The 25,147-nt window shown below is 36.5% G+C and overlaps 1 protein-coding gene across 2 annotated transcripts; it reads left to right on the top strand.

Moving 5' to 3' along the window:
• Positions 1-1,950: 1,950 nt before the first annotated feature.
• cdc42ep4a (CDC42 effector protein (Rho GTPase binding) 4a) lies at positions 1,951-24,708 on the top strand. 2 transcript variants are annotated; one of them, XM_058771353.1, is made up of 2 exons: positions 1,951-2,158; positions 21,370-24,708. In XM_058771353.1, exon 2 carries the CDS (start codon positions 21,545-21,547, stop codon positions 22,550-22,552), a length of 1,008 nt encoding a protein of 335 aa, XP_058627336.1. In that variant the 5' UTR covers positions 1,951-2,158; positions 21,370-21,544; the 3' UTR covers positions 22,553-24,708. The 2 variants fall into 2 exon arrangements, with proteins under 2 accessions (XP_058627336.1, XP_058627338.1); XM_058771355.1 differs by lacking the exon at positions 1,951-2,158 and adding an exon at positions 19,425-19,731.
• Positions 24,709-25,147: the final 439 nt, after the last annotated feature.

Below are 25,147 nucleotides of genomic sequence, written 5' to 3'. Positions count from 1 at the left end.
TATCATTGTAGGGTGGTTGTGTCCACACACTGCTAAGACACATTTATATGAAAACACCATGTAAAAGTAAATTTTGCATCCAATGTCTACTTAATTGGATAAAAATCTTAATTCAAGTGATGAAGGATTTTGAAAGTGTTAATTTAGAAAAGTAATCAAATGTAATCAGTTACATTACTTTAATAAAGAAATTGAAAAGTTACACTACTTATTACATTTTAAGTAGGGTAATTTGTAATCTGTAACCTATTATATTTCCAAAGTAACCTTCCCAACACTGCAAAATATAATATAATATAGAACAGACACACACAGCAGCTAGTTTTACAGTAAATTTAACAAACATTTTTGGCCATTATAGTGCTAGTCAATGACTAGGGTGTATTTTAGTCTCATTTAATGCATGACTCTACTTGTTTTGACATTAAAAAAAAAAGAGAATGAAAAAAATAATGAAAAAATCAATAAAGAAGCAAGGCGTTTCAGCAGCTCTTGCCTCATTCCCCTGCAGCTACAGTGGAGATAGATTTGGGCCAGATGAGAATGGGTAAGTGAGTGCTGAATCATTCAACATCCGAAGAAACTGAGTTTAGATGTGGGAGAGTTCACCTGGAGATAATCTCTTTATTCCAGGCCGGAAAGCATCGATCTGGACATCAGGGGGTAAGAGCAGAGATGTCACAAGAGAGATGAGAAATAATAACCCAGTAAGGAGGAGAAGCCAAGCTTATAGTGTGGCCTACGCAGACAAAACCCATCAATAATCATACCTACAAACATTACAAGTATGCTTTATCCTTATATGAAAATTAATCAGCACATATATAATGTTAAGGACAGTGACTGCATGATGTAAGATGCAAGATTGTGACCAACAGACTTTCTCAATGTACTGTCTGTCACATTGTTTATCCAATTATGACCATGAAAGACTTCTTGTAATAATGTGCTACTCCATTCACACCATTTAACATGTGAATGGCTGCATCTTTTACTATGTAACTGCCACTAATGGTTCAGGTTGAAAAAGCAAAAAACAGTGATACATGACCATACTGTTTGACTGTTGAGAGCAGATAGTGATCTCACTGTTCAAACATGCCTTTCTTCTGTACACACAGTGCCAAAGGCCTTGAACTGCAAGAGGATACTCCTCTTTAGGCGCATGTCTGAGGTGCAAATTACACATGATGGCCTTTTGCAAATTGATTTATGTGAATATACAAACAACAGTTAAACCCTGCGGGTACTGACTAGACCTTCAGTGGCACAGTGACTAACAATTGTTCCCCGCAAGATCCCTATCAAGTTAACTGCCTTTCAAAGAGACATCCAAAGACAAAGGCAGGGCCACTGGGAGGGCAGGCACAGTAACGCCCTGTTTGCACGCAATACGGACTGTTTAAGGATTAATTGGTAAAACTTCAGCAACACAGAAATTAATCTGAACAGGATGTTCATCTTTAATAGCTTTCCTAAAGCTCAGACGGATCTGAAACCATTTACAAAATAAAAGCAATGCTTGCTTCAGTTTAATTATGGGGTAAATTTGATATAAACATGTCTAGGTCACATTATATATATATATATATATATATATATATATATATATAAACAAAAAAACAAAAACTAATACTGTAAATATATAAAACATTGTGTGTGTGTGTGTGTGTGTATATATATAATTCGTTTTCTTCACAATACAATTTAGTATGTCTTTCTCTGATTTTAGGCTGAAATATAACCCGGACGTGTTCTTGATCGTTTTTGTGAAGTTTACCAAAATAGTGAAGCTTAAAGTGACAAAGCAGCCAGTCAATCGTACGCTAGCTGTATTAATTGTGCTGTCTCTTTAAGCGCGGCGTGTATAGGGGCGTGTCTAATACAAAAGAGGCGTGTCTGTGGAGAGAAGGGGCGGAGTTGAATGAATTATTGCACAGAGCGGTGAGTTTACAGCAGAGCTTGACACAGGAAGGATGCGGGTGGCTGTCTGTGTGTATTGTCACAACTGAGAGATACATGTGTTACGTATAAAGAAACAACAGAAAAGAGCACCGGGAAATATTTAGCTCAAACAAATAGAAAGGCTTTTTAATACACCCGGGGGATAAAACAAAACCACAAGCTGCACAGTGTATGGATTACACCATTACAAACAGTAAGTTTTTAAGATCATTTTAAAGAGACTGAGACATTTCACACAATTTAAACCTACATGAATAGCGATCATTTCAGCACTTTTGTGAATTGTGAAATCCAATTTAGCCATTATTTAGTAGGTGGTATTGGGTTAGGTCAAAGTTTTTGTTTAGTTTGTTAAGCCAAACCACTCATTATTTTGCACTGTACTAAGAGACCTCCATCAGTCTTCAAAGCCATGGTCGAATAAGGGAGGGTCACCAGCCTCTCTCTGGAAAGCTGTTTATCATTTTGAGAATATATGGTTCTAGAATTAAATAATGCAACTGTTAAACATTTGCATAAAAACGTTTCCTTTCCGTTGATAGAAGCGCATTCTGTGTTCATTGTTTATTTCTATGAGGATCCGTCATCACCATCACTGCTCCACATGGTCAGCTGGATCATTGTTCTTTATGCGCTCGTGCGCTTCACGCTACACTCACAAGAGTCAAACGCTCTTAAATATTGATTCTCTCTCTCTCTCTTGTTCCTTATCAAGAGCTCAAAAAACGTCATTTGTGTTGCGACACCGTCGCTTCTCGGTCACTGTGCTGATATCCATGTGCATGACTGCTATGAAATAATGCCGGCGTAGTAATTGGCGCACAGCATGTGCACGGTATCATTCTTTTGTTGTGAATTGAATGTAGGTTTACAAACGGAACTGAGAGAAGCCGCTGAGAGGTCTGTCACAAAGGGAAGATCCAGTGCAGTGGGAGTGGAATGGCAATGGTGCCCATGGCAATGGATGAATGTAATGGACTTGAATGTCCTGACCTACATTGTGGTACAAACCAATGTCTTAATCAAGTTAAAAGGTTAAATTACTGTATAAAACATTATAAGCAAAATGATATGTGTACATTTATAAACACACACACACACACACTAAATACTATAGCTATATTACAAGGTATTTGAGAGACATAAACTCAGAATTATGAGAGGTAAATTGGCATACTCGCAGTTCTGAGAAAAAATTCAGAATTGCGAGATATAAAAACTCAGAATTCAGTTTGTATCTTGCGATTCTGAGTTTCCATCTCACAATTCAGAATTTTTTTCTCCACTGTATATAAAAAAATATAATTGTGACTTTTTATCTCACAGTTGTTGGTTTATATCTTGTAATTCTGAGTCTGTATTTTGCAATTTTAAGAGAATTTGTGAGAGAAAAGCCATGAGATACACTCTTAAAAATAAAGGTGCTTCAAAAGGTTCTTCACAGCGATGCCATAGAAGAACCATTTTTGGTTCCACAAAGAACCATTCAGTCAAAGGTTCATTAAAGAACCATCTCTTTCTTACCTTTTTATAATCTGAAGAACCTTTTTTTTGCCAAAAAAAGAACCTTTTGTGAAACAGAAAGGTTCTTCAGATGTTAAAGGTTCTTTATGGAACCATTTAGACAAAAAGGTTCTTCTATGGCATCGTGAAGCACCTTTATTTTTAACTCAGAACTGCAAGAAAAATGTGTTGTGAGTTAAAACTTTACCTTTTTTAATTATTTTCAATCCTATGGCGAAAACAGGTTTCCATAATATAATGTACTAATATACATAAGTTTTGTATTATTTGATTCTGTCCTGAGAATACTGTTGTATTCCAGAGATTATGAGCTTTCCATAATGAGACAGTAACTGTAACTTATTTGACCATGTGTTTGAAGAATGGAAATCTGGTGTTATACCTAAAATAATAATAATGCAACATATTACAATAGGACTACAATAGAAGCAATATTAAATGCAGATATTAAGTTGCCCTAAAAAAAACTATGTGCACACTTATACTTATAATATTATTAAAAAGAAACATAAAAATAGCACAACACCCACAATTGTTATAAAACTATAAATATGTTATTCAAAATTAAGACTGCAGTATTTGGATTCTTTCTGTTTGTTAAATGTTAGTGGATCATGTTGATATTAATTTTCATAGACAGAGAGCATTTAAATCAACTAAAATCACTTTGAAATCAGAAGTTGGTTAAAAGTCAGTTTTGAAAAAGAAAAAAAAAATAGCATCGTTTGATTAAAGATGTCACTTTGACCATTTTATATTTTGTTCTTATGTAATGAAATTCATGAATCACAGAATGAAATCATTCATAAAACGTCTTATGCAGTTGAAGGAGATCTCATATTCATTTTTCACATTAGTATGAACAGCTGTAATACAGTAGCAATAGTTTGTCGATGGTAACTGTTGTTACTAAGTTATTGTACATGTCTAATCACCACATGAATTCATGGTTGACTTTAGCGATGGCATATGGAGCAACACTCAAGTGCGTCTAAAGGTCTGTGTTTACACACGTGTGTCCACACGTGCACATGTGTACCAGTTGATAAATGTGTTTGTTTAGTTAGAGAAGTTCAGCACCTGCTGGTCCTGGTACCCAGGTTAATGTGTTTCCCATTTTCTCATACATCACTCCCCTCTCAGTAAACAGACCGCCAGGAACAGATGTACAAGTTTATGTACACATTGCTAGCATATGTTTTCTTTCTGTTAGTTTGCTTGACATGACTTCTGCTAATTTGTTGAGAAAATCCGTTCCTCAAACTTTTGGGAGAAGAACAGTATCTCAATTGTACCTGCATTTATATCAGAATTAGCAGAAGTGTGTGTGTGTGTGTGTGTGTTTGCCTCTGGAAGTCAGTGCTTTTAGCACTTTTTTAGAGTGTTAGCTTTCTCATTTGCACTTGAATAGTGTACCATGAACCTCACTACTGTGCTGTTCAACTGCTGCCCTGCTGTTTCAGATTGTCTTATTTATGAGATCTTTTGTCAGCCTCAATGGGTTTGAATGCATGTACATTGCTAGTTTGTTCCATGTCCCTTATTTATTTACTTTATATATATATATATATATATATATATATATATATATATATATATATATATATATATATATATATATATATATATATATATATACATATATACATATATAAAAACTAATGAAATAGGTTCAATTTAGGATTTTCTAGTACATAACACCCTGTTTTTTTATGAATTGATTTGGAGGGTGTTTTGGACTATGTAATCTGTTTCTGTTTGTTTTCTAATGTGAAAACAAGATCATCTGGTGTTAAAAGGATGATATTAGTTTCCCAGTAAAAGAGCACATGATATACAGTAAAAAGAAGATGACAGTATGTTTTTACATAGAGTATGTGGTATTTATCTCTGTGCTGTGTGTTAACATGTCCTCGACCTCGACAGCTCTGCATGTCTGTGTGTGGCTGAATGTGTGTCCAGCCTTTTCACGTTCCAGGAAATTCCACATAAACTGTATTTTTCCCCAGAACAGGGCAGCTATGTCAAGCACCAGAGGCTGAAAAATGGCTGAAAGAGCTGTTAGTATGTATGGAATCATCATACAAATACAAATGTTAAAAGGAATGAGATTAGGTGGAAATAACTTGCTTGATGAAACCAATTGCAGATGGAGATATCACATGAGATTTATTTGACATGATACAGTGGGCAGGGTAAAGCTATGTGAATTCAACCTCATCCAAGCCCACAATCACTCTCTCTGATCCAATGCCAATTCACTGACCGCGTTAAACTTTATGTAACCTCTCCAAACAAACCCTGAAACATCAGAATCTTGCGCTGTTTAATTGGTGGCGTTTATAGGGGAAGCCTAAATATTAAACTTCGCCTTGTTACTTATCCTGCACCAGTTGTGCTATAGACAAATCAGGTGGCTTCCTGAGGAAACTACTCAACTGTACATTACATTTCTGGATTCCATAAGTCAAAAAAGGTTCTTCCTGGTCTTTTAAACCTATTAATTTGTTTGACTTTTCCAGTATTTTGTTTTTAAATATTTAGTCAAAATTTCTACCCAATAAAATATTTTATAGCTTTGTGTAACTAGAAAAAAAAAAAAGTATATTCATTATAAAAATATTATGGGTTTAATATTTTTAAATTAAATGCTACTTTCCAGGTTTTGAAATCACACTTTTAAAATACTACCTCACATATCAAGGTTTTTCCAATGCGATGAAAATCCTGGTTCAAAACAAAACAACAAAACCAGTTGTGGGGTTAATTAAAAAAAAAAAAAGTATTTATTTTGTTTTACCTTTAGTTGTTTTATCTTTTTAAATTTTAAATGGTCATGAAATTGTGTACCCTGAAGTGTATTTATAATCTTAGTATGTTTTTTTTTTTTTTGGTAACACTTTAGCATAGGGACCAATTCTCACTATTAACTAGTTGCTTATGTGCATGCCTATTAATAACATATTGGCTGTTTATTAGTACTTATAAAGCACATATTTTGCATGACCATATTCTAATCCTACCCAACACCTAAACTTAACAACTACCTTACTAACTATTAATAAGAAGCAAATTGGGAGTTTATTAAGGCAAAAGTCTTCGTTAATGACCTTAAAATAACATATGACCATTTTTTTTGTTTGTTTGTTTGTTTTTCACCAAAAACGGACATAATTTAGATATAAATGGTCATTTCCTTCCCTGACTTTAGCTCTCTGATTTGAACAGTCCGTTAGAAGGGGCGTGTCTGCTGTGAGACTTCAATGTAAACGCCCACTGCTATGATTGGCTATCATCTTTGCATATGAAATGAGCATTACATGTGGAACTCTTTCAGAAATCTTACTGCATTTTTATTATAATAACCACCGAGATGAACTAATTGTGAAAAGTGCTGATTATTGCATTATATTTAGAATGACTCCAGTTGCACCACTACATTACAGCCAAACACTGTAATGTGCACAGAGCGCACTATGCAATGATCTCTGTATTTCAGTATGATTTCTGCAATCTTACGAATGCTTTCATCAGAACTAACACAGTGAAAACACTTGACCAGTGTAAACTTTGTCATTGATTATAATGGATGTTTTGGCGAAAATGCAGGAATGAGAACCACTCTACTGCAGACCTGAAGAAAATTGCACCGAATTCAAACTTCACTATATTGTGCCTAAACACATGGATTATGACTAAAATCATTTTTACTGTTCGTATTCTTTCCATTCACTTTCTTTCCCACTTGTATGCAGTGTAATGGCTTCATTCATCCAGTCATATTCACATTTGCCACACTCGGCACTCCTGTGAAAGTGATGTAGAGTGTGACTAAATAAAGAGAGGAGTGTCTAGATGAAATCTGAACACAAGTGGTCACAGGAGATGCATTTAAAATGCATGATAAGACCAGCTGTAAATGCTAATGCGCCTCGGTTGACCACTTGTTATCAGATCACTGAAAAGGCATCTTAATACCAGGTAGAAACTACTTGGCAACCGTTTTGTGTTAATCTTTTATAACAATATTTTTGTCTTTTATACATCAAATCTATTCAATATCAGAATATGATGGTAGGGGAAGGTGCATTGTTTGGGTTACTAGGTAGTTGTAGAGGCATTTCTTTGTTGTTCTACAATAAAAAGTTCCCTGGAAGTAATAATATGGCATTTGTTTGAATATCTGAGTGTGGCTTTGTCACGCATTCTCTTTTCTTTTTCCACGACGCATCAACAGAAAAGCAAAAAAACTCCAGATCACCTCTATTGAGTGCCAAGGCGGCATTTCAGCTATTTAAATAATGCCTTTCATGGATCCCATCCCTGGAAACATTCTGGGCATGTTTTTAAGACCGTGTGTTTTTAAAAACACTTGTTGGCAGTAACATCACACCTGGTGAGGATGAGAGTGGTTGTAATGTTCACAGCTGGGTGTCAAACCTGCCTTTAGGTGAAATAGACTCTCATTAAAGCGAGGAGTGCAAAGGAAAGTTCTAGCGCATGTTGGGGTGATCGCATTTGTGTTAATTTGTATTAATCTAGATTAATTTGCATTATCGTCGAATCATACCAAGAATGTAATATAAGTCAAACAATGTAATTTCATGAATTCAATGTTATATGAAGCTGAAAGGATTTGTAAACATCTGCATCAAATTACACCTCTAAAGGATTACATGCAATTAAAGGATTGACGTTGGTTTTATTAGTTGTCCACATGTTCTTTTTTGTATGCATGGTGTTTTTCACTTTGATTTGTGCTGGATTTACAGTAAGATGGATGCAATTTGTACGGAAACACAGTTGAACATAATGTAAATACAAGAAGTTGTAACGTCACGGGAGCACCAATAACAGTCGTGTTTATGGAGACCTGCTGGGCTGTTTGTTTGTTTAGTGTGATGGAGAATTGAGTTTATGGTGTGTTTATGCTCCTACGGAAGGGCAGGGAGTTGATTTCTGTTGGGATGGGAGGGTGTAGACACTTTGCCCTTCCTGTCCAAAACCCTCGCTTACAATCTCTATCTGTTTCATGTCATTCTGTCTTTGTTGCCGCAGGAATCAACTGTATTTCACTTGATAATCCAGACTTAATGTTCTGGTTTTAAAGGGTTCTTTATGGGTTAAGTCAATATCCATTCATTCTTTTACTCACAGCCCCTAAAGTTTAATGACTTACTTGTTTAACAAGTGCCAGTTTAAGATGATTAGGGCCCATTCACACCAAAAACAATAACTATAAAAATAACTTTAATGTCCAAATCAGCGGATCATAACATTTTGTTTATTATTAGCATGCTGCAGCTTTGTCTTCTCCTGCTTTAAATGCTCAAGCTCTTAAAAGCAAGATTGATTCTGATTGAATGTCAATGTTTTTATCTTCCTCAGATGGAAAATCGTTCTGAAAGTGATTCCAAAGAAATTGTTCCTCTGAGCCATTATTGTTATAGTTGCGAACCTCCCTATTCTCATAGAATTAGAAGCATTATCAAAACAGTTATCGTACCGTGTGTATATAGTAGAAATACTCATCTTATGTGGTGTATAAATACATTAAAAATAAACTTAATGTTATTAATTAAATTTTGGCTTGGTCTTCTCACATTTTAGTCTGTTCACTGGCTGTCTGCTGTGTTTTGCAAACAAAACTTTGATATATAAGCAATACATATCAAAGCAAATTGTGTTTACATGATTGATACAGAACCAATTGTATTTACCATGTAGTCAGGTTAATGAAATCACATTTTTAAAAGATACAAAGGCACTTAATAGCAAGTAAACACTTCACGAAGACTGAAGCACCATTATTTGAATTCTTGTTTCTCCACACTGGTCTGTTGTTGCGGTTTCATCTATTTTAGGTAAACTGGGCCCTAAACCGCACGTTAATGCAAAAAAATAAAAACCTGTGGTTGTCTCTTTACAAGTGTCTCAGATGGTCACTTCCTGTGTGAGTGAATACTTCATGCCAAATAGTGAGGGTACATGAGGATACAGTTCTTACAGTCATTTGTTCAGTTAGCTGTGTGTTTGTCTGTCTGTCATCTGTCTGCCGGTGTTTTGGGAGCTGTATCAGAGGGCCCTCCTCTGTAAATATGCAGCTTTGAAAATATTTTGCTTTGGAGCAGAATGAATATAGATGTGCTGACGTGATTATTCCTACCAATAACAATGGATTGTGTGTGTAAACGCCAACATTTCTACTGTGTGAATAATCCTGTACATGGCTTTATTGTTCTTTGCTCAAACACAACAATGTCCAGAAAAATACAGTGCAGTTAGTACAGTGAAAATCATTGCATAGTTATTTTAGGATTGTACATTTATATCAAGTACTTGTTTTCTCTCCACTATTTGAATACACATTAAAATTAAAGTCAAGATGATGGATTCGGAGAGACTGGGGGACAAAGAAGGAAAGGAAGAAAGATAAATATAAGTATAATTAAATGAAAATAAACAAATAACTAAATGTAATTTGGAAAATTCAAATATAAGAATATAAATAAATATAAATTGAACAAATATGAAAAGATATAAAAGTAAAAAAAATATATATATAATGTATATGTATATATATATATATATATATATATATATATATATATATATATATATATATATATATATATATATATATATATATATATATATATATATATATATATATATATGTGTGTGTGTGTGTGTGTGTGTATGTATGTGTGTGTATATGTGTTAAATATATAAATACATGTAAATTTAAAAACATAAATAAATATAATGTAAGTAAATATAAAAATATAAACAAAAACATCTAAATGTAAAAACATGGAAAAATAAACAAGGAATAAAATATACATATGAAAATATATCAAATATAAATTAATGTAAATATAAATGCATATAAAGATAAATAAGCATTGAAAATAAAGAAATAAAAATATAAATGATAAAAGATAAATATAAATAAATCCAAATATCAAAATAAAAACAAATAAATATAAATACAAAAATAAATAAACATTGAAAATAAATACTGAGAAATGCAAATATAAAACATGAAAATGTATTGAATATAAAATAAATAATAAGAGATGACTTGTATTAAATATAAAAATTAAAACTAATAAATATAAAGATAAAATAGTATTACTTAAATAGTTTTAGTACCTAAATTATAATCATCTGAAATTATTTAATTCTATTTTCAGTTGAAAAGACAACATAATGCTTTGAAGTTTGTTGCATATTTTTCATATCCATATGACTCGTCATTTTGATTGGATCTTTAAAAATTGTTCATAAATTCCAAAAAAATATTCAGTCATCCATTCTTCATAAATACTGTTACAACTGCCCTCATTCTCACAACCTAGATGAAATTTTGTATGGTCAAATCTTTGTTCTCATTTTCTCAGGCAGAGAGAGAGATTCTGTGCTGAAGTCTCATCACTCTTGTTCTTCTCCTCCAGTTACAATCGCCTCTGGTCTCTTCTGTGACATACAACTACAGCAGACATCTTTCAGTCTGACTGTAGCACATTTATTATGGTAGATGGCAAGGCGAGACACCATTTTTAGTTGCAGCCAAGATGTTTACATCATCTAAATCACCACAAAGCAGTCAAGATATTGACACCCAAGATAATGTCGGCTTGAACCTTTTGACTGATCTGTTTGAAAGCCCCATCCTGACTATTGTCATGCTGTTTGGGCTCTGTATAAGAGGCGTGCCACATTCAGCCCAGTAGCCTTTTGTGAGCAAATGCAGATGACACCTCAGGGAAGGAGGCGTCATGCTGAGGTGTTGCGCAACGTGTGACGGGAGGAAGAGAAGTTAACGAGGGACCATGGTGTGAAGATTATCTTATCTCAGGTGAATAATATTTACTCACCCTTCCTCTCATCCTTTCCGTATGCAGCTTCAGATCTCCACCAGTAATGGCAGGCTTAGCATTATCTGAGGCCTGTTTGAGCAGCACTACTTGATTAGCTGGCTTTTCAGAGCTGGCCTGACTTGGTTTTTAGGGTTATCAGCATCTGGGTGGACAAATGGGCTGAGAAGACGCTGTAGGTGCTTAGTCACTCTGCTGCGGAGAGAGTGCATTATGGATAATTGAATCGGCTCCGGTCAATGTCTGCACTCCAGATCAAATATTTAGGCTATTTCTGGTTAGATGTAAGATGTTTCACGAGCAGTTGACACTTACATTTATTTATTTGGTAATGCTTTTATGCAAAATGACTTGTCATTTGTTGTTGTTGTTATTATTAATATTACTATTTTGCTTCAAGTTATTTTATTTCACTTTTAGTTGTAGTAATTTTAGTATTTAAATAAAAATGAGAAATGCTGCTTTGGAAACTAACTACAATATGTTTAAGTTTTTCATATAATATTTTTATTTTTTTAAGTAAATTATGTTTTAAGTTTTTATATAATATATCTAAGGAATAATTGATGACGGGCCGTTGAATTATTAGAAAAATAATGCACATCCGAGGTGGTGACGCGGCTACGATGCGAAGCGGAGTATAATTGCACTGTTTTTACAAGGACACGTTAACTCTTTCCCCGCCAAACATGGAATTTTACGGGTTTCCGTGTTTTCACTGTTATACCCTAGGGGCGCTATTACGCATCTCCTGAATGAGTCTTGAAAATCACAGACCAGGAAGATGCAGAAACGAGTTATCTCATATGTAAGCATATGAAAAATAATGAAAACTGCATATAAATGAAAACTGCTTAAATAGAGTGAAATGTCAATCCAGAAAGTTGTAAAGGCCTGTGCAAGCTTTGGGAGTACTGATGGAAGCCATCTATCACATCTTTGCTTTGATAATATTACTGAATATGATCCAGATGTAGTATTTGATAAAAATGCGATTTTTCTCAGCTTTTTGCTCAATGTTTTTTTAATTTAATTTTATTATTTTTTTATTTATGAAACCTACGTACATTCAAGTATTGATTAAAAATAAAAATGCTTGAGGCTAGAATAAAACTGATTGTTTTTTTGTTTTGTTTTTTGTTTGAAAGTAGAGGGTCTGATCTTTATTTTGTTGTATTGCATGTTCAGATATTCATATAACAAAATATTCTGGGGCCATGACATTTTAGTGAAAATCAGAAAAAGCGTTGGCGATAGCTGGCAACTTTTTTTTTTCATTCGTTTATTTACCAGTCTTGGTGTCCCCTGCTGTGTAAAGGTCTGTGGTAATGTAAGTTAGCTTGTACCATATGGGTCTCTGTCTGTGTGGCCCCGGGGTCATGAGGGCTTCTGTCCAGGTCACTGGCTCCTAATGGACCCAGCCAGACGGTTCTTTCCCAGCTGGATGCACACACCTTATCACATCACATCACATCACATCGCTGCTGACAGATTTATGTCCAGTAGGAATCACTACTCACTTCTAGAAATCTATTCTCTCAATAATTAATGAACTGAGTGGCTTGCAGTTCATTCAGTTTGCTACTGCAAGGTGATGCAAGGAAATAACTTTTTTTCTTTTTTTTTTGTAAGTTGCAGGCTTTACAGCATAATGACACTATAATAGAATTAAAGCAAAAGGCGTCTTTTTTCTGCTTCAGCTATAGTCTTTTTTTTATTTTTAAATTTTTTTTGCTGATTGGAGGATTCTGGTATTGAGCAGAATGTATGTGATCAATTATTTATGGTTTAGACGTATAATAAAAGAAGACGGCTCACGTGGCTCTGGGTGCCTCTGCTCATGCAGGCAAATAAAAACTTCCACAGACAAACAGTAGATCATTCACTGTCTGAGTGCTAGGTTGCACTCAGCACTTTTGTTTGATTCACACAGAGACGCTTGTTCACAGAGAGCGAGCTTTCTGTTCGTCCACTGCAAAGACCAAAGACGACTTGAAGTGCATGTGACATGCCAGTGTGCTTCAGCCTTAAACAGCATGTTTCACTGTCTTAATGTTGTCATTAAACGAGACTAATTTACCCATTCCTCATATTTAGAGGTGAACTGTCATTTCTGCAAAAACTAAAGGCAGCAAGCAGGTCAAAGTTTAGCAGATTAGTATGGCTGACCACACATTAACAGGCATTTCATTATTATATTATATTATATTATATTATATTATATTATATTATATTATATTATATTATATTATATTATATTATATTATATTATATTATATTATATTATATTATATTATTATTACCTGCAACCCTACATAGGACAAACAAATAAAATGATATTATATGATTTTATACACACAACCCTACATTGGACAAATATAATATAATATAATGTCCATGACTCTGAATACCTACAACCCTATATAGGTCAACGAGACTATAATATACAACCCAAATTCCGGAAATGTTGGGACGTTTTTTAAATTTGAATAAAATGAAAACTAAAATGAAATTTTACACTTTTATCCACTAAATGAGCTCATTTCAAATATGATGCCTGCTACAGGTCTCAAAAAAAGTTGGCACGGGGGCAACAAAGGGCTGAAAAAGCAAGAAATTTTGAAAAGATTCAGCTGGGAGAACATCTAGCATCTAATTAAATTAATTGACATCAGGTCTGTAACATTATTAGCTATAAAATGGATGTCTTGGAGTGGCAGAGTCTCTCAGAAGTAGAGGCTTTCCAATATGTGAAAGAGTGCATAAAAAGGAATACTTCCAGAAACCACTGTTGGTAAACACAATCTGCCGTGGGATCTGCAGATGCCAACTAAAGCTCTATCATACAAAAAGGAAGCCATATGTGAACAAGGTCCAGAAGCGCCGTTGTGTCCTGTGGGCCAAGACTCATTTAAAATGGACTGTTTCAAAGTGGAAAAGTGTTCTATGGTCAGACGAGTCCAAATTTGACATTCTTGTTAGAAATCACGGACACCGTGTCCTCCGGGCTAAAGAGGAAGGAAGCTTTCCAGCGTGTTATCAGCGTTCAGTTCAAAAGCCAGCATCTCTGATGGTATGGGGGTGCATAAGTGCATACGGTATGGGCAGCTTGCATGTTTTGGAAGGTACTATGAAAGCTGAAAGGTATATAAAGGTTTTAGAGCAACATATGCTCCCCTCCAGACAAAGTGTATTTCAGCAGCGTAGTAGAAGAGTCCGGGTGCTGAATTGGTCTGCCTGTAGTCCAGATCTTTCACCTATAGAGAACATTTGGCGCATCATTAAACAAAAAATATGTCAAAGATGAGCATGAACTCTTCAGCAGCTGGAAACCTATATCAGGCAAGAATGGGACCAAATTCCAACACCAAAACTCCAGAAACTCATAACCTCGATGCCCAGACGTCTTCAAACTCATTTGAAAAGGAGATGCTACACCATGGTAAACATGCCCCCATCCCAACTATTTTGAGACCTGTAGCAGGCATCACATTTGAAATGAGCTCATTTTGTGCATAAAATTGTAAAATTTCTCCAGTTAAAACATTTGTTATATCTATGCTCCAGAGATGGAAACTCGAGTCTGGGACTTGGACTCGAGTAGCACTTTAAGTCGCATGCATAAAGACTTGGGACTTGACTTGGACTCATGAACAGCTGACTCGAGACTTGACTTGGACTCGGGACTCATGAGACTCGTAAAAAAACGCAAGTCATTTGGTATAGGAGTTTATATGAATGTATCTCTGAGGGGAACTGGAACTGTCTTTAGAAAAGTTTAGATGGCATTTTCTTCTCATCTTGCCTCTGTATAATGCATATTAAAGTAGTGTTCATAACCGCAGCACGGAAATGATGTTTAATTGATGTTCAAGCGCCACCTGCTGGCAGAGAGTGAATTTGCTTTCTAATTCAGCCCGTCTGCAAAACTGAAGTCAGACCATTTTGTTTTTGCTTCAAATTTCGAAATTATGCAATCCAATTTAGATTAAAAACTGCTCATGCTGCATGTATGCAGCCTCTTTGTTTGGATTGTGTTGTGTTTAAAATACAGTGGTTGCTTCTAATTTTAAATTGAAAAAGCGCACAGACAAAGCCTTAAGCCACCTTTCCACTGCACACGACATTCGGACACGACTGTCGCATTTCTCCCACTGGTGGCAGTCGCACGGAACTTTCAAACTGGTCGTGCGGCAACCGTTACCTCGGCATATTCACCATGGTAAAATTAATCATTTTAATGAGTATAATTAATGTATGAATGCATCGTTACAAATCAAATGACCCCCAAAATAAAAACATAGTAGGTTTTATGGGGCTAATCAACATAAATAATGATTTAATAAATCATTATTTTTGCCATAACTATTCTAAAGAACCATTTTACAGAAAAAGTGTTTAAAGAATAATGTTAAAGTGAACAAAATATTGGTAATTCTAACCTTACGCTCATAGTTTTTAATTGAATACATCACATCCGGTCGGGCGGTCGCATACGGTCTAGCTGCAGAAGTTCATATATTTTAACGCATCCGCAGCTCAAATCGGATCCGAATTGTTCGCATACGCATATGATCGGAACTCCACGCAGTTCCCGCACTACTCTCCATTCGAAATGAATGACTTCCGGTCTGTTGCTTGTTGTTCGTCGGATATAGTGGAAAGGTGGCTTTAGTTTGTTTATATGAGATTTATTTTATTTGTTATTTATTTGATTTGATTGTGGTTTGTTTTAAAATTTCAATTTAGTTTTGTTGTTTGACACATTTCAATTTTACAAAGAAATGTGCAGCATTCTGTCTGACAATGAATTGACACCTTTTCATTTCTAATTTGTCTTATATTTTGTTCATATTGAAATTCATATTGTGAAATCAGTATTTCAAAACGGATTTAGCCTCAATTACTAGCTGAAAGAACTGTCGCTAATATCAAAGACTTGAGACGTGACTTGGATTCCACATTAAAGACTTGAGACTTAAGACTTGACTTGGACCTCAGAGACTTGTGAACATGTCTGCTATGCTCTATTGTGAATAAAGTATTGGCTCATGTGATTTGAAATTCTTTTAGTTTTAATTTTATTCAAATTTAAAACATGTCCCAACATTTCTGGAATTCGGGTTGTAATGTAATGTAACATAATATAATATAATTTTATCCATGGCTGTACGTCACACAACAATATTATATTATTATTATTATTACATTATATTATAGGCTATTATAATACCTATGACCCTATATAGGTCAAGGAGATAATGTAATGTAATATAAAATATATTATAATATAATCTAAAAATATAATACTGTTGTGTAACGCAGAGTAATGGATATAAATACCATATTATATTAGATATTATATTATAATGTGTAGGGTCGACATACAGTTTGCATTTGTGGTTTGTTGCTAGAGGGGCAGAAATACACTTTCTTCTTTTCTGTAGATGAAACATTTCTGAGAGACAATATTCAAACAGTCTCTGACTTTCAAAATCGGGATTGTTGCTCGCTATGAGATGCTTGTTGAAACCGAAGTCATCCCAAGTGCATTGTGTGTGTGTGTGTGTGTGTGTGTATGTGTGTTTGTTTTTCTATGAGATTTGCTAAACCTAAACTCACACAGGGTCAGAGGTTAGTATGTATAGGGTCGCAGGGATGTAGAGAAGGAGGAGCTGATAGTGGGAGAGAGGGAGGTGTGTTTAGTCTTTACAGAGGAAGTCCAACTGCTCCCCATGAACTGCGTTACTATCACAGACGTTGTAAGGGTATGTGGAAAGTCACTCACCCCTTCAGAGGCCTGTTGTTTCCCACGCTGCCTTCCCATGCTCCCCGTACTTGCATCATATTTGCACGTCTATAAATAAAGCTCCTCCCGACAAGAAGCATTCGATAATTTGGTCCAGAGATGAACATGGACCACTGTTAACCAAAGGTCGTTAGCCTTTCCCGCAATATGTGCTAACAGAGCATGGTAGGACGTTTTTGGACTAATTAAGATTACAATGTGTCTATTTAGAAGTGTTGTGCCAGAAACATACTTTATACATGTACACAAATTACAACTATGTGAATACTATGAATATGATACATTTCAGTAATTCAATGCATGTTATACACAAAATCGAACTTGCTTAGCTAGATGTGTGTGTGTTCACATACTTGTGTATGTTTAGGGCCTTGGTGTATGTGGGACAGAACAGAAATGCAGCGGAACTGTGTGTCTAGGGGATTTAGGGCTTCACATCTTTCATCTACTGCTTGTTTTTCTTCCAGCTCATGCCACCCAGTAGCAACACCTCATATAAACACTGCTGTCTTTGTCCAGAATGCTGTGAACTGTTGTTCTGCATTGTAATTTGTGTCACTAACTGAATAATTTTGCATATTGATTACTCACTGTCCCCTTTTGGCCTTCTGTTTGTGCCCTTTTTTACGGGAAACAACTTGTTAGTCTTATTAGACTTCCATATTTCTATTTAGAAAATTCTATTTACATTATTTTCAAATTAGTTGACAAAAACAGTCTGCCTCTTTTGGGAAATGATAATCATTATATTTAAAGCATTTTATTATTTTTTTCTTGGTTGTGGTGGGGGGGAAACATTGTAGCTGACTATATAAAACAACAACTTTAAGCAGAAGCTAACCAGTTGCATCGGCAGTGGTCTGAACTAACACACAAGTGGTAAGTGATAACCTACTATGGCTAGCACCCTTTACCTGTGCTTTTGAGTTTGGACTAGTAGATACATGTTTAGTTAGTTTTCTATTTCTATTCATCAAAAAATCCTGAAAAAATCTATCATGAATCCACAAAAACATTGAGCAGCACAACTGTTTCCAACATTGATGATGATGATGATAATAACAATAATAATAATGTTTCTTGAGCAGCAAATCAGCATATTAGAATGATTTCTGAAGAATCATGTGACACTGAAGCCTGGAATAATGATGCTGAAAATGTGGCTTTGTATCACAGGAATAAATTACATTTTAAAATGCATTTAAATAGAAAACAACAGTTATTTTAAATTGTAACAATATTTTACAGTATTACAGTTATTACTGTATTTTTGATCAAGTAAATTCAGCCTTGCATAAGTTTTCTGTCAAAGAAATAAAAAATCGGGAAAGGTCCATCCAGCCGGGATTCAAACTCGGGACACCTGTAAGCAACGGCACGCTATATGTCAGCACGATGCCCACAAGGCTATCGGCACCGACCAGACCCCAAACTTTTGAACAATAGTGTATGATAAATATATGCTGTTTTTTTTTTTTTTTTCTTGTTTACATTAGACATTTTGTAATTTACATGATTCAGCTTTAAATAATTTATTTGTTCTTTCTCTCTCTGCATTTCTTGCTTCTGTACTTGTCTACAAACCTGGCAACAGCAGATATATTACTATCTCTTGAATGATTAAATGCTTCATAAGTCTTGAATAAAAGTGTCTTTTAAATAGCTAAATGTAATTATTTTAAGCTAAGGCATTAAAACTTGATTAATTTACAGTAAAAACGATACTAATATTGACATTGCCACCCTGATTTCCCGGGCATCATTTTGGAGGCTGTGCAAAGGCTTGCTTTGTTTTCAGGTGGGCTCGTCGTCCCCTGCTCAGAGCATCCATGAAATGATGTCATGGAAACGGGTGTGTGCAGCAGAGAGCTGCAGGACTTCGTCTCTCATTGGCTGAGCCTGAGCTTTATCCGCGCTCTCTCTTGCCTTCAGGGAGGGTGCTGGCTGCATGTGTTCAGTCAGTCTCTTAACAGAAGGCACAATAGAAGATGTTCATTATCCTTTATTTAACCAGTGATTTCTGATATTCAGTGGTTCTGAGACATGGTATGTAATTTGTGCTGTGTAATTAATATTTAATGCCAAAGAGAGTTATAATTCTATTCTAGTCATTGAGGTTGTGCATAATTGATAAAATCATTGTGGATAATTTAGCATTTTAATTTAGTCATTGACCATGCAGATACATTTCGATCAGTGAACAGTACAGTTTGAGAGAAACAGCTTGGTTAATACTAAAAGGAGGAAAATGCATGCATGCTGACAGGAAACGCCAACATCTGTCTGTGTGCGGAGGGGTGTTGCTATAGAGACACAGGCAGGTAAGGACATTAAGGAAGTACAGACAAAGCTGGTAGAGGAAGATTCAGCTAGAAAGAGGTCATGAGTTGGTTGGGCACCTCTTGCTGTTCATTTTCAAAGAAAAGACTGCATGAATATTACAGTAGATCAGTGACAGGAAAAACTTGTTCCCTGCCAAGCATTTGGCCCATTTCTCACACTTAGTTTTAATTTACAGACCGGGGAATAATGCCACAAGACTCTCCGGTGAGGGTAAGCATTTTATTTTTTCAAAGTGAGGTGAGCGTCAGACCTTGTTGTGGTGTTTTGAGTCTGAGGTTTGCACTTGTTTGTGTAAATGTGTTCACGCTTAATTTGATGTTAATTGTGGCTGTCCCTGATGAGCTACTTCGTTCAGAGAGTAGAGGTTAAGTTTAGAGTCGTGTGAAATAATGTTACCCCGAGCCATCAGTCGGATCATGGCTTACCATGTTCCTCTATCTTTGCCATTTATACAGTCATGGATGATCACAGAGGAAGTAGCTGTCACTTGCTATACAGTCTTGTCTCTACTGCAGAGCAATGGTGTTCGATGAGATGATATAGCAGACTAAGTATCATTGGCAGCTGGTCACAATCTGTGCCGATGTATTAGTGTATTCTTGTAGGATCATTAACATGTTTTTAGTTAATTCCCATTTATTTATTATGAATTTCCTATTTCACAAAAGTCATCAAATTTAAATGTTAAAGGGGACATTAATTTAAACTTCTGATATACGGTTTTCTGATCGTGCACATCCAAAGCAAGTGCACAGAAAATGGCTATCACACAGCATATGAGTACTAAACTAGTTTTCTTTCATGTCTTATTGTGCTTAAACTGTCAAATACACAAGTTTATGGTAAAAACACACAAGACAAAAACAGTTATGTCTGTGAAACATCTGGGAAAGAAATTGCATGTTTATATTAGATCTGTGTGGCAGCAGCGTAATATTCAGTAAATAAATCAATGAATCCACTGCTCTCTTGTCTCCTCTGAGGCTGGGACTCTAAATAGTGTTCTGTGCTCGTCAGTGCAGCCAAAGACAGAACAGTTAGCATGCTTTTATTGAACTTATACAACGACAACGAAACACACCGTTGTCGCTTGCGAAAACATAATGGCAGTCCCATGGATGGAAACTTGCTGATAAAGGGGTGGTAATATTATAATAATCTGAGTGGCTTGTTTTTTTTTCACAAACTTGCAGAGAAAGGCTTACCAAAAAAATAAAATAAAATTACTGGGTTGTTCTTTTTCACATTTTCTGGGTTGGTAGATGCACCAGAGACCCAATTATAGCACTTAAACATGGAAAAAGTCAGACTTTCATGAGTCACCTTTAATCGTCCTAATAACATTTGTAAAAAATATAATTTCCTTTTTCATTTTGGGGTAAAATATAGTTTGTGGCAGGTTTCATTAAATTCGTCCTATAAGGATATTACTCATGACACCATAAGTATTTCACAAAGTAGTTTAACTCTCCACTAAGTTATTTTATCAGTCTCTGCTTATCTTTTAATGATTGAAACTCCAGCTGCCAGATCACAAGAATCCTGACCCTTACCTCATCTGAATGCCAGAAACACTTCTGCAGTTTAGCTCAGGGAAAAGAATGACACTGCAGCTTCTGCTGGTATTCTGGCCAGACACATTGATAAGACATCCTGAAACTGCCTGTGTTCTGCCTGGACTGCCAATTTCTTCTGTCTGTATTGATCTTGCACCCAGAAAGTCAAACAACACAGCACTATAATTAACTTAACTTCTTGGCTTTTACACTGTGGTTTTGCTTAGAGTCAAGATGTCATCTCCAGTTAACTATGAAATCTGATTTTGATCTTGTTTGTTCCCAATTACAGATTATCTCCTGTTTGGCAACTGAAGTGACGGCCATCAAGACTGGACAGAGTTGGGCTGAGCAAAATCTGGTTGAACCAGGAGCCTTTTAGGACTCGTTAGAAGAAAACCACTTATTCTTGAAACCACAACAGCACTGGTCAAACGCAACTGGGTTTGTGAGTTGTGCAAACCAAGATGCCCATCTTAAAACAGCTGGTGTCGGGGTCTCAGACCAAGCGGCGCTCTCGTATGGACCTCACTACTGAGATGATCAGCGCTCCCTTGGGTGACTTCCGGCACACCATGCATGTAGGGCGTAGCGGGGAAGCTTTCGGAGACACCTCTTTCCTCAGCACTCGATCTGGAGAGCCATCCCAAGAAGGCCACACCTATCCTCGCTCTCCAAAACCTGGACTGCTATCTCGTACCTTCCGGAGCAGCAAGCGCTCTCAGTCCGTCACCAGAGTAGACCAGCAAGACAATACCCTCCTTCCGCCTAGCGAGTCACCCACCTTTGTGAAGAATGCCATGTCCCTGCCCTTTCTGAACAATGAAGATGGACAGGAGGGAGACAAGAGGGTGCTCAAGAGCTTGACCTCCAGCCCCTCCAATGGGGCCTCTGCTGAAGCATTGGACTTGGAGCTCCATGAGAAGCATTTCGGGGTGTTGACCGACCTGCGACCTTCCCCATCTTACAACGGGGGAGGATTGAAGAAAGCTGAATCTGTGATGTCATTCCATGTTGATCTTGGGCCCTCGATGCTGGGGGACATCCTGGGGGTCATGGAGAAGGAAGACGATGACCAGGGGTTTGAAGAAGGCAAGAGCAGTGAGGGGCGTGCTTCTCCTCTTCACTGCAACCTGGGAGGAGTGGAAATGGATGAGGAAATGAGGGAGGTTGTTGTGAAAGAAGAGGAACCAGAGGGGTTAGTCGCTCACAGCGAGGGTCCCATGAGGGCTCCCAGCTCTGTTGACTTGGAGATACAGAGTGAAGGCCCCAGCACCCCAGAACCACACCAAAAACACCCACATCACCTCGACAGCTGCTCAATTTCCAGCTCAGGTTCAGCCGCCTTGGAGGAGAAACCAGCCAGTGAGCCTTATGAGGAAGATATTGGAGTTACCGACAACACCTGCAACCCAGACAATGAACCAGCCTTCTCCTCCTTCATGGAAGATGAGGATGATGAGATCCGAGTATGAAAGCCTACAATCAGTAAACCATTCTGGGGATGGAGACCAGAATTTGACATTGTGTGAAGAAGAGAAATGTGGTGTGTAGATGTAAGCACGTCAAAGCTGGACAGATGCCTCAGGTTCCTGTGTCCCTGTAGAGATAAGTTGGGGAGACTGCTTTAGCTCAGACACCAAAGCCATCTGTCACACTACTGACCCATGCTAAGATGAGCAGCTGGATGTGTTGAGTCCAAAAGGGACCTGCTACAAGTTCCACTGATAGCTCTGCTAAAGGAAAGACATGCATAGGGGATACATACATCACCAAAACCGTAAACTTCACGTGCACAAGCAGATGCTGTTTTAAGCCATTTTCCCATAGTCCCATGCAGGGTTCCCACAGTTGTAAGCTGGAAATATCAGGGATTTTAAAAAAATTTAAAGGTCATGGATTTTTTTCCAAGTTATTCTCAGCGCTAAAATACTTTGTGAAAAATTGCATTTCGTGTTTTGAATGAAATTGTTAAAACAATCCTTACCTGGTAATCACAAGCAACTGGAATTGTCATGTAAATTCATTGGTCAAAAGCTGTGGCAACCCTGCCCATGACTTGGTGCCTAAAGATAATGGTTCTTTTGATTTAGAGCACTAGCGTATTGAAGTAAATCATATGCTTTGTTCAGTGGCCCTCTCCATAAAGGTACAATATATTTTCAAAGTTAATATCAGCCCTCTGCCATTGTCAGAAAAGTAACATTTTGTTGGGAGAGAGCTCTTATGAGATGATCCAAATGTTTTATCATACACATTCTTGGAGTAGCATTGTCAAAGCCCTACAAATACTTTATCTCTAGTTTACATATAATTCAGTCATGCATCCGGTAAAACTGTCATTTTAAGAGCTACTGTGGTTCAGAAGCTCAGGAAACGTCCTTGTGCAGCTGATTACACACTGCGCTGGTCTGAGCTCGAATGCAGATGATTTGAAGGTGGTGGATGTTTGAGAGCCTCTCCAGAGACTGATCATAGTCCACTTTTGGGAAGAGTAGCAACAGGTGTCCCTCCATCAGATCTCATTTTTCAGTCTGTACGTGTTTTGCATAGTAGTTGTTTGCTCAGTATCTTGCATATCTCACCACTTCCTTCCTGCACTTCATGGCGTGTGAGGGGAACTACTGCTGATTATTGCTGGAGTTTTTGATCAGTTTGATTGTCGCTGTCATTGAAACATTTAAACCATTGGTTAAACAATATGTGTCATGTCAACTAAAAATCAGTTGTGTTAAGTCATGTGTTCTAGTAAATATGAACATGTCGGTTTTATTAATTGTGCTAACTCTGACATTAGCAAGTTATGGCACTGGTATTGCTCCTCAGTAAATTCACTGGGGTGCTTTAATACATTGTTGAGCAAAGACACTAAAATTCATGATTCCGTTTGATCTTTTGACTTTTTCATTGTGTACATATGTCTACATACAGTATAGCAGATGTTGATGACTAAAATGAGGCCTTTATTACTGCAGACCTTCATGTGTGAATTAACTGCAGTAGTCTGCAAGCTTACTGTCTCTAAATTAAAGATCAGGCACTGTGAAGACAAGTCTTCGACATCGGTAAGATGAGATTTACCGGGAATTCTCAGCTGCTTCACACTTGGGGTCACGTCAGCCTTAAGCAGAAAAGTGCCAAATCTAATCTAGCATGTACTGCCTAGTAAGCCTGATTTTTCAATATCATTTAACATGGTGAATAAATTAGGCTTTGCCTTAATCTACTATTTCAGATATGGGCCAAACAATCCATCTTGGGTTGATTACTGTAGGCAGAAATGCTTAGCAAGAATTTACCTAATTTGCTTCAAGATGAACCTCAGGGAGAGAGAAAAAGACATGAGGTTAGCATTCTGTTTTATTTGCATAGCCTTGTGCTAGCAGTCCATTTTAAATTTAGCAAGATAAAAACATAAGTAAAAAGAGAGAAGTCTGTTTATATCTGAAATTGTGTGGCTGTTTGAGGTGGATTTAGTGAAGTTTATCTTCATGTTTTCCCTCTGTGATAATAGTGCTATTTGTCTCGCCTATCTTTGCTACATTTTCTATGTTCATCATGTATATATATTCATGCTTGCCAGCCTTTTCAAGGCTATAACCGCTATATTTTTAAATAAAAGAAAAAGTCCACGAAAGTGTCTTTTCTTCATTTCAGAAATGTGTTCCTTAACATGGCTATTTCATGATGTATTGTGTAAGTGGCTATAAAGGGTTAATTCACCCAAAAATGAAAATGCTGTCATTAATTACTCTCCCTCATGTCATTCCAGACCCATAAGACCTTCGTTCATCTTTGAGAAACAAATTGTTGTATTTTTTATGAAATCCAAGTGCTTTCTGATCCTGCATAGACAGCAACAGAACTACCATGTTCAAGACCCAGAAATGTAGTAAGGACGTCATTAAAATAGGCCTGTGAATCAGTGGTTAAACCGTAATTTTATGAAGCTACAAGAATACTTTTTGTGCTCAAAGACTAATTTAACAATGTCCTTCTGAGTCTTGAACGTGGTAGATGCATTGCTGTCTGTGGAGGGTCAGAAAGGTCTTGGATTTCATCAAAAATAT

The sequence above is a fragment of the Onychostoma macrolepis genome, chromosome 03, assembly GCF_012432095.1.
Source record: "Onychostoma macrolepis isolate SWU-2019 chromosome 03, ASM1243209v1, whole genome shotgun sequence".
Lineage (NCBI taxonomy): Eukaryota > Metazoa > Chordata > Actinopteri > Cypriniformes > Cyprinidae > Onychostoma > Onychostoma macrolepis.
Note: the sequence above shows the minus strand (reverse complement) of the source record. Positions and strands in the feature narration are given on the sequence as shown.